Source organism: Hemibagrus wyckioides, linkage group LG04, assembly GCF_019097595.1.
Source record: "Hemibagrus wyckioides isolate EC202008001 linkage group LG04, SWU_Hwy_1.0, whole genome shotgun sequence".
Classification (NCBI taxonomy): domain Eukaryota; kingdom Metazoa; phylum Chordata; class Actinopteri; order Siluriformes; family Bagridae; genus Hemibagrus; species Hemibagrus wyckioides.
The window spans coordinates 17979108-17989994 of record NC_080713.1 but is presented as its reverse complement, the minus strand read 5'-3'; the positions used below and the strand labels follow the sequence as shown (position 1 = coordinate 17989994).

General features: G+C 37.6%; 1 protein-coding gene across 1 annotated transcript; it reads right to left on the bottom strand.

The window, feature by feature from the left end:
• Positions 1-1100: 1100 nt before the first annotated feature.
• tgm2l (transglutaminase 2, like) lies at positions 1101-9911 on the bottom strand. Its single transcript, XM_058388182.1, has 13 exons — positions 9739-9911; positions 8490-8666; positions 7347-7577; positions 6973-7091; positions 5552-5680; positions 5120-5297; positions 4750-4882; positions 4568-4671; positions 4056-4298; positions 3690-3956; positions 3235-3389; positions 3007-3143; positions 1101-1708 (listed from the first exon to the last, which is right to left on the bottom strand). Exons 1-13 carry the CDS (start codon positions 9752-9754, stop codon positions 1546-1548), a joined length of 2052 nt encoding a protein of 683 aa, XP_058244165.1. The 5' UTR covers positions 9755-9911; the 3' UTR covers positions 1101-1545.
• Positions 9912-10887: the final 976 nt, after the last annotated feature.

Sequence of the window (10887 nt, the reverse complement as noted above, 5' to 3'; positions counted from 1 at the left end):
TTAATGTATAATTCATTGGAGCAAAGTTTAACATATTTGAACCACTTATTGAACAACTAGAAGGCTGTTTATCTCTCTGTAGGCATCACACTCAAACACTGCATCAATCTAACGTGTGCTTTGTGTATGCTTTCTGGCTGCAGAGAGGATCAGATCAGCCCACAGTGGACAACATGCAAGTCCTCAGGCTGAACTAGTGACAGTACATGCTGTAGCTTCCAGTTTCTCAAACATGTCTAATTCTATCCCATGTCTTCAAACAAGTCTGGACTCGGTGACTTATTCCTCTTGTTCAACCAGGGCAAGTAAGCCCTGATACATAATGTTTTTCATCATGGATTGTCCAATCATATGGACATGTGCTATTTTTTATTGAGATTTCATTACTAATTTGTGAGTATTGGACAAGGTATTCGATCAATTCAAACTGTTTAACACTGAATATGTACATGTTTTCTTGCTTTAGTCTGACTGATATTTTTGTGCCTTGGTCTACAATGGACTGCATTCACTTAGTAATTAATCATAAGTTGTTGACAGTAAAATCTAGGCAAACCAACTGTAATGCATTGTGTTGTACTTTATTTTTTTACAGTAAAATTCTGGCTAAATTTGAACTTTACAATAAAATGCCATGATATATGGTTGTGGTTTTTATCTGAGAAAGACTGTAATTAGGTTTACAGTATATTTATTTTATTTATTTAACAGTAGTTTGTCTTTATTTTATTTTTTTAAACAGTAATTTGTTGTAAACAATTCTCAACTGAAATTTAGTTGCTAATAAAGCATACTGTAAAGTGGTAAACAGTGTCACTGTACAATTTACGTTAAAATACTGGCAACCCAGCTGCCAGTATTTTACTGTAAAATATGAGTTTGTTTTACAGTGTGGTATATTTTGGGAAATAGTACTAGCCTCATTAAAGGTTAATGAACATGACCTTTGATCCTCAGTAGCTTCATATTGGACTGCTCACTCGGACGGGTAAAAATCTCCCATACATGCAACATTGACAAACTATATTTATTGAATATAAAACAGTAAAATCAACAGAAAATTACACAGATGTGAGAAGGAGGAAGAGAGGCAGGGACAATCAAAGTGCAAGTGTTTTATATAAAATTATTCAGAAACAAGAGATTTAAATCATTTCACACAATCATAAAGAAATAAAAAGGTTATGCTCTGCTCAGTCTGCAGTGTTAATCTGTACATTGTTATGGTGCAGTAAGTAGCAGAGCTCATAGACTTAATTAAACAGATTTCTAGATTTCAAAACAGATGCCCAGGGTTTTATCAATCATTTCGAGAGAGAGAGAATGGTTTTTGAGTAATATTAGAAACACAAATAGACTTTTTCTGCTTATTCCTTTTTTAGCAACAATTATACAAGCTACAAAGCCAAGGTATGCTTAAGTCATATAGACATGCTTAAGTGACAAAATACAGATATATTAAGTAGTCAACATGTACTATTGTAGCTACAATAAGCTTCTGATTTCATGCCTCATTTGAATTGTTCAGACTTGAGTCTGAGTTGTTTAAGCATTGGTAAATTTTTTCTTCTGGACAATTATAGTGGCTTGACCCTTGACGTCTTTCAGTCTATCAGAGTCAAAGTCAACCAGCAGCTTTCTCAGGCCGGTTCGAATGGGTTTAAAGGAGATTTTCACTACAACATCCTGGCCAGGTCCTATATTGCCACTGTGAAGTGAGGAAAAGCTTAGATTAGATCACAGACACAAATTACTGCAGAATTCACCATACATCATTTGTTTCTCAACAAATAGCAATTCCATGAGAATCAGAATCTTATCCAATAGTGTTCAAGATGCATTACACTCCCTCAGATTCAAAACAAACCTGACAGTAGCTTAGTGATCTAGCAAAGTATGGAAAAAAGCAAGTTTAACGAGAGCTGCAGGATTTCTCACCGCTGCCTGCACACACACCTGCTGACTTTAAGTGTGAGATGTTTTGGAGCTCAGCCATACATGTTTGCACTGAGATAGTAACAAATTTTTGCAGGGTCATCACTATTACATATGTGAATGGTAAAAAAAAATATACATGATATAATCAAAAGTATGTGGACAGCTGACATTCACACCCAGATGAAAAAGCCTGTTTATTGCGGTTGAGGTCAGGGCTCTGTTCGGGCCACTCGTTTTTCCCCATCAGCATAACATGACTTTGCTTTATGCACAGCGACATTGTTATGCTGGAATGGATTTGGACTATACCCCTTAGCTCTAGTGACAAGAAATCTTAATGGTACCTTATATAAAGTCATTTCATATAAAGTCAAAGAAAATTGTGTGCTTTCAACTTTGTGGCAATAGTTTAGTGAAGGCCAACATTACAGTATGGGTGTTATAGGCAGGTGTCCACATACCTTTGCCCATATAACTAGCTTACTATTATTAGCTGTTACTGATAGGGAAGCCCAAACTATGTAAGATGGAACCAAATTCTTGACCAGTCTAAAGTAACATTCCAGTCTAAAATGGAAAAAGTTATTTTTCAAGTTAAACCTTCAGTTTATCATACATTACTCAGCATACTTAGATACCCAAGTAATCCTTACAGATAGTTACACTAATATTTTCACTAAATACCAGGATGCATGAAATGCCAAAACTAAGTTAGGGTATGTTGTTTTGTGGATATCTTTTTTCCCATAATAGAGGTTGGTAAATGTTTGTGCTGGTGTCTCGTTGGCAGGTATGCGTCTCGTTGGCAGGTCTCATGATGATAGTCATACTGATTTGTGCTTTCTTGGCATATTTTGTTTGTAGGGAGGATGGAGAAGCCATTTTCTTTACAACATGGTGGTGAAACATGGTAAGCAAAGAATAACGGCTAATGGCTTGTAGCTTCCAGTTCACTTTCCATTTTGCTCAAATCTATGTAGTATCCTTATTTGATATATTATATTTTTCCTATAAATTTGGTTGGTAATAAATATAGAAAAATATAACAGATGATAAACTTATACATACGGAGCCTGGATCTCCTGTGCTCCTGTTAGCCCCGCCCCCTCCACTGTAAACACCCCTCCTGTCAAAGTGATAGGCAGAGGGTTCGTGAAGGAGATGACTGCTGTCAGCTTACGTGATACCATTGCTTCTCCAGTTATCTGAAAAAAATACACTGGGAGTGAGAACGCTGCTCATGTAGAATGTCGGTATTTACTGAATTGAATTAGTGCCATGTTATTTATTCATTACCTTGATATGGAGCTTGGGCATTTTTAAGGGGATGTTGACCTCTTGTAAGATTTGGTCGCTGCTGGTTTGGAGGAGTGCTGTGACTCTGATCAGGTGATGCTCTGATACACATGCTCCATAATGCTCGTAGTGAAGCCTCATCACTTCTTTATGAGCTGAAGGTCAATGACAGAGTAAAGGAAATTACTGAAAACAAAAAATGTCACATATTTCCAATAATCATTCTCTTTCGATGGACAACTTTGTGTGTTTTGGAAACCTTAATAAGCTTTTTTACTCTTCTTACTCTAATTAATTCCTTACTAATTTAATTTTACTAGATAATTCCAGTTTCAATACACAGACATATTGGCAAATATGAGTTTGTCCATGCATCACACTGTTTGCATTAACTGTACACCATTGTCTCTGTATTTCTGTTGGAGGACAATTCAGATCTGCTTAACTTTACCTACCTTTTTGCGCTGGCACTACGAGTTCGGCAGTCTTCCTCTGGCACTCTCCTCGATGGAGACTGTTATATGTGACAGCATTAGATGTGACTGTGAGCTGAGCAGGCACGTCTTCTTCTCCAGGATTATGAACCTCCACAATTACATCAAAGTCTGTTCCATGAATGGCCTTGGCATGCTTGATAGACAGCTCCAGTTTATCAGGCTGTTCATTTTTTTTTGTTACTTGTTTCCCAGCTTTTTTGTAGACCTTTCTCTCCATTTTGGAGCCTGATGAAGAAGAATGGCCGACCAAAATAAAGCATTTGCTATATAAGGTGAATTATTACAATGTAGAGTGATTGATCACAGGTGAGTGGAATAAACTACCTTCAGGGTATTTGTAGTTTGCAGTGATGTCTTCCCTGTAATCTCCATACACACTTTTAGTGCTGATGTTTCTTCCCACGTTTGTGTGGTTCACTGACATTCGTGTTCTTTTTCCATCTGGATGAACAATCCAGTAGACCATGTCTGCATTCACCTCCGAGAAGATAAACGGTGTATCATATTTTATCCCCACCTCACCCTCTCTCACTGCCTTCACTGGGCATGGCCCACAACAGTATACTCCTATAGTGAGAGAGAGAAAAAAAAAACACTAGTTGAATGAATTTTGATTGTAAACATTTCCAAGTGCTTAGATATAATATAAAATTATTTTTTAATTATGTTTTAGACATAATCATTTAATCTCCAACATAAACTATACATATTGGGACCATGTTGACAAACATCTATAATACTATGAGCTCAATAAATAAGATAAAATAACATAAAATAACATAAAATAAAATAAAATAAATAGAATACATGTTCTACACACAAGCGTTAAGTCCTACCTTCACTTCTTTCCTGTGGGGTTGGATCAAGTACTTGCCATCCATCATAACCTTTTGGGAGATCCTCTCTGCTCATCCAAGACTCCACCCAACAATGGAAATTCCTAAAAAAATAGAAAATCCTTTAGACTTTTTAACAGATAATAGAAATAACTCAAAGTACTACAGAGCATGAGCTTTACCAGATCATGTCATCGCTCTCCATACTCTCCAGCTTCTCATTAAACAGACAGTCCACATTGATGTTACCATCAGTGTCATGGGCTGAGGTAAAGTTTGTGATACATCGGGTTGGAATGCCCAAACAGCGAAGAACTGCAGAGGTCAAAAGATAGAAATTGAGCACATTAGAACCATTGATTTACATATTGATTAGATCCTTCTGACTCAGACGCTGTAGTTTGAGAGTAGTTTTTGTGATCTAGTGAAGATCCCTGAACAAAATAATGCAAAGGCTAGGAAATTAGCAAACAAAACAACAATAACAATAATATATATTGCTACTGTAGATGACCTCTTCTTATGTTTAGATATCATAAATTCTTTACTTACTTGTGCAGGCTACAGCGGAGAAAACCCAACACTGGCCATAACGCACTTGCTGAGCCCCTCCCTTACTCCAGCGTCTCAGGATGGGAACACTGCCAGTCCACCGTGTAGGAGCCACGCCGTCGCTGTACTTACCATCCCAGCGCCCAAATATCACTCCACGGTCATCATTTGAATTTACCTGACAATCACATATACATGAATTTTTCCAGTTAAACTTTTGACCTGATACCATTGGACATTTTCTTGGCCCACAGTGTCATTTCTGATCAGTATGAACTGAATATGTATGTATGTAGTTAACAGTAATATTATCATCCACAGTCACATTCTCTTTTTATAGTATCTTGTCAAAGTTTTGACTGTATGAAGAAGCAGTAGCTTATCAGTATTGAGTAAAATTAATGTAAGGGGACAGCCAGACCTTTGTCTTACCATTGCAGTAATTGTCCTACTAACATAAACAGGGTCTGCTCTTTTAGTGATGTCCATCTCAGAGTTCTTTAAGGCAGCAGGGGAGTTATCCAGTACCTCAAAGCAGATGTCCATCACTTTGTCTTCAAACTAGACATAGAGAATACAGTAGTTACAAAATTCACATATGTTCAACTTCTGGGCTCTTTGGCAGAAAAGTGAAACTGTTTTGTTTTTTTTCCCACAGGGCATCATATTGAGACTGATGGTGTGCAATACGTTTTGCTTTCATGTGGCAGTGAACAAGTGAAGCTTGCATTACAAACAAAACCCATGAGCATGCAGTATTGCATGGTGCATGGTCATGGATGGTCATAATCATGGTGGTTTAAAATCGAGGTTCCCATGTGATACAACATAATAGTGTTTGCCCTATCAAACAAAGAGCAAAAATTCATGACAATGCCACCGTGTGGCCAGATGTCAAGAGTGAAAAAGTGGCCTTGCTGTCTGAATGGGAGCGATGGCAATCTCTCTCTCCTATCAATCACAGCAACAATCGTGGAATTCTGTGAGTTTATGTATGTGGAAGAAGGCAGATAGTGCTTTCCTCAGAGTGGATTATACTGCCCTGTGACACAGCATGAACAAGATTTTGAAAACTTGGCTCGCTTCATTTATTATAAGCACTTCCCAGTTTAGGCCACACCCACGTTGTCTTTAAATCAAATACATATATGATATATGAAGCAATATTTAGATATAAATTCATATAGAAATAGTGGTATTGGGTAATGAGGTGCAGGGTACAGAGTAGGGTTAAATTAAGGTCATGTCGATAAATACAGCAGTGCCAGGATTTTAATAAAAAGACAAATACTTTACTATTGCACCATTAGTAGGAACATCTTTGGCTAGTAGTGTTTGTGATCACTATAGGCACTAAACAGAGGCATTTTTTTCTATATTCTTCACCTTTGTCTTAACATTTATTTTGCCATTACTTACACTTTCTGTCTTTACTAGCCTAACAAAGAATGGGGGTGGCAGGCCCCTGTTTGTAAGGCAAACATTCTCACACATCTTGAGCAGAAACGCATGACATCCAGGCTGAAAGTCTGCCCAGGCTGACCAGCCCCCTGTGTCTCTTTTGGCACACAGCTGCTACAATTCACACACTCCACCATCTAACTGCTGATTCTGACCACAGATTCCAACAGCATAAAAAACACCCATATATATCCATCTTTTCTGTCACCTGTCCTAGCACATGACAGTATCTCTTTGACAACTTTGACTTCCAGTTCATTCAACCAAGCAGCTCAGAGAACTAGCACACTAATAATTTTAACCTTACCTAACATAATCTCTGTACATTTTTTTTCAGAGAACAAGAATCCCTTACTGTTAAGGAAGTTCATCCTGATATAGGAAAGTGTTACCTGTCCAAAGATCCAAGGTAGAGTGGTGATTTGGTCCCATGAGCCCTGGTACAGGATTCCATTCTCATTTAGGATGTACTCCTGCAACAGCTCTTCATCAGGCAAATACACAGGGTCGGCTGCAGGATCAAACACACACACACACACACACACACAGAAAATAAAGTCACACCTAAATATTAATGCATCCATTAAACTGATGTTATCTCTTGACATATAAACCAAACAGTCTACACAGTCATTAATGTGATTTCATTTGATCAGTAGCAAATCTACAATCAACTAATTACTACAAATACAATTAATTAATTAATTAGCAGTAGTTTGGAAAATTATATAATAGTATAAGTGAAAGCTGGAGAAATATTACACACCTTTACACCAGGGGTTGAAGAGCAGAAAAAAGGAATAAGGGGTGCTCTGCTCTATGATGTGTCCCTCAGAAGACAGCAAGAGAACAGTAACGCTGTACTGACCCACAGGGGCATCCGCAGGGCTGAAAACCCTCAGTAGTACCTCACTCTGAGCAACCTGCTCACTGAACCACCATTTATCTTGAGCTGCATTCGAACCTGACACCCTCACAACCACCTCCCGTTGTGCACCTGTACCACACACACACACACACAAATTTGGTTACTGGTTTAATATAATTGGTCTAGTAAGAACCAGTGGTACTGCTAATTGCTATTCATCAGATATAGGCCAGTGTTCCACTGATTTTCTGACCTGGTTGCACAAGAGTAGCATAATAAGGACAGAATGTTCAGCATCCCATTTACCTCTATAGAGTTATTATTGAGGCAAGGTCAACAGAGGCAATGAACATTTTCAGTTGAGGAGGAGCAGCGGACAAGACAGTTACATTTTCTAATGCCCGATTGGGCTTAAAATACTCCACTACTGCCAAGATCTTGTTTTATAACAATTAATGGGAATCGCCAGGCAAAGTGTAAAGCAGAGACGGTATGCCTCTGATACATAGCAATTTCTATTGAAAGATGTGTTGCAAAGATTAAGAATGGGATCTGGGATAATGGAATAGAAAATATCCATATATCATAAATGCGTGTGCATAATGGGATCTTGTTTAGGCGAAAGTAAGTAGAAAAATCTCCCATTTCTAGTGCTTCAATTATCATTCTAGGTTTAGGCCTTCTGTTGTTTTTTTTTGTAGTTGGACTTCAAATTTTGCAGGAACCTGGCAACAATACCTGTTGTATCAACAAAGTTACTAAAATGCTGCTCAGAGTGAGCTGCTAGACTGTGTGCTACATGACTGAATGTCATGGATTCTTAATTGCCTGTTACAGGGTTGAACAAAAAAAATCACTAGATTGTAGCGTATGGTAAAAATCAATTCTAAAACTCAATTTTGTTTGAGGTTGCATCATTATTGACATAGTCCTGCCCCAGCAACTTCTATAATCATGAGCCAATGCTGAAAAGAAGTGTTCTCTAACTTCATCGCTTTTATTCCCATCTACTCTATTATTATAAGTACTCTTATTACTGACCCAGGTTGAGGACCAGTGTGAGCTGGTGGTCCGGAGGCAGTGGAGGAGAATTTGTACAATGAAGGATTATAGAAAAGGGCTGTCCTCGACGCACAACCAGCCGATCTGTGCCTACTTCTTCTGTGTGATGGGCATGGTTATTCACTTTGCACTGCAGGTTCACACCTCGAAATACAGCTGAAGAGAGGAGAAAAGAAGGTGTGAGAAGTGTGAGGAAAACAGGTATTTAGGTATATCGTTGCAACAGAACCAGATCGGTGTCCTTACATTCAAGGGGCTTCATAGCAAAATACGAAACATCTTGACTATTTAAAATTCTATTTGCAAAATTATATGCAAATTTGCTTTACAAAATAATACATTCTTGCTCTTTCCTTGTGGAAAAAAACATTCATTTTAGATTTTTACATATTTTTCAAAACTTTCTATATTCAGTTTTCTTTCTGTTCTTAAACAGCAAAAAAAAAAGAAAAGTGAAATTTGCTCTGCATTAGTGATCTGTGACAGTGTAAGAAAGAGAAATGTCTTATGACAGTGGATTTGGAGCCTTAACATCTGGAATATATATTATTTTGACTACAGACTTCCACTTTTTCCAAATCACATTCTAGATGCCTTTAAACTTCAACTTTTACAAGCAGATATTGTTACCTCAGGCCTCAAAACAAGCACCTCTTTCTCACTTATTTTGGATGTCTATCATGAACTAACGGTGGAGTATACAACTGTAAACAATGTATACCACTGCAAAAGCACTCAGCCCCTACACAGACCACTGAACTGAACTAAACATATGTACTGCAACCACAACTGCTATATTATGACTGTAAATCTGATGCCTCTCTAATTACATTACAGGGTATTGTGATTCATTTTGCAGATGTTTTTGGGCATAGCACAGTTGAGACAGAGACTAGACATGTTAGGGGTCCAGTCACAGGGGTCCTGTGACCAAAACAAGTTTTGACAGAATGACAAGAATGACAGTTCTCTTCATAAGAATTATTTAACTGATAATAATACAAATACTAATACGTTTGTGTTAATTGTGTAAACACACTTCAGACTAATTAAGTTCTTTGATTGGTTTACATTTGAAAAGAAAAATTTTTTACTTATATCACTATTTAGATAAAAATGCTTTTAGTAATTATTGTAAATTATACTTTACTGTCATGCAGCATATTTATGCAATTTAATTTTATTTAGGACAAGACTTCTCATTTATAAGATCAGAAAAGTTTCTTACCTTTGTGACTGGTCATTGTCAGATTTGCGTATTCCTCCAGCCAAAATTCTTGTTGCAGTAATGCAGTAAATTTGCACAACACAGTGTAGAGACGTTTCTCTTGCCTTTAATACATATACCTTCACCAGGACCCTGTATTTATATAATGCACCAGAGCCCACCCCTCTGACACAATCTCTCCGCTTTTTCTCTCTCTGTGTCAGTACACACACACATACACACCCACACATACACACACACATCCAACTCCCCCGTGGTCTCTGACATGACACACACATATAAAGAATGTGGGTCTGTAGGTGTGTGTGTGAGTGCGTGTGCATGCACATGAGTAAAAAATTTGAATAACCACTTTTTTCTGAAATAAAAAATAAATAAATAAATAAATAAATCAGGTCTTGCGTACATCAAATATCCAACGTCACCTGTTTGCTGAATCCTACACAGAGGCTTTTGTTTCTTGTTTGTGATCATTAATGTCTGCTACCTCAGCTCTCTTCCAGTAAATGTTCTGCATCTTGATGAGTTGTTCTGTTATTCTGTTTCAGGAGCATCTTTATTCTATTTTAGTGCTGATGGCACCACCACAAGAACAGGGAAAACGTCTGAATGTCAGGCCAGTTGTATTAATATAAACAGGAAAGTCTATCCGAGGGCCAACGTTATATTCACATCAACTGAAGACACTGGTTGGCCCTCTACTTGTTTTTCCTGGCACAATGAGTGTCAAAGGCAAATCTGAAAGTATTCAGTATTTTTCCCAAAGTCCACAACTACAACCATCTACGGATATAGTTTGTGAATAACACATTGCGTTGCCAGTGTCGTCAGCTTTGGTCTTTACTCTTTCCAGAAACCTGAAACATATGTGGTGCCATCAACCCAAAAAATAAGAACCATATGAGAAAAATTAAATATTAAAATCTGCTTTTCCTCATGGAATTAAGATTCATAAATGCATGTGTGGATAGAATTGAACAGCCAGTGATGAATGGATTATGGCAGATAATTGCCCTGAAGTTATATTTTTCATAAATATATAAAAGCATAATAGAGAGTGGCTTAATGTTTTAAGCCACCAGAGGTTTGGTTCCCACCTCTGCCCTGAGCGAGCAGAGCTTTCATGCTCTTCAATGAATCAACACCATT

What these genes read in the sequence shown, in the direction of transcription:
- tgm2l (XM_058388182.1), bottom strand. An exon ending in CTTCAACCCCTGGTGTAAAG is followed by an intron (nt 7,092 to 7,346) that starts GTGTGTAATATT and finishes TTGATCCTGCAG; the next exon opens with CCGACCCTGTGTATTTGCCT. An exon ending in CCCACAGGAAAGAAGTGAAG is followed by an intron (nt 4,299 to 4,567) that starts GTAGGACTTAAC and finishes CTCTCACTATAG; the next exon opens with GAGTATACTGTTGTGGGCCA.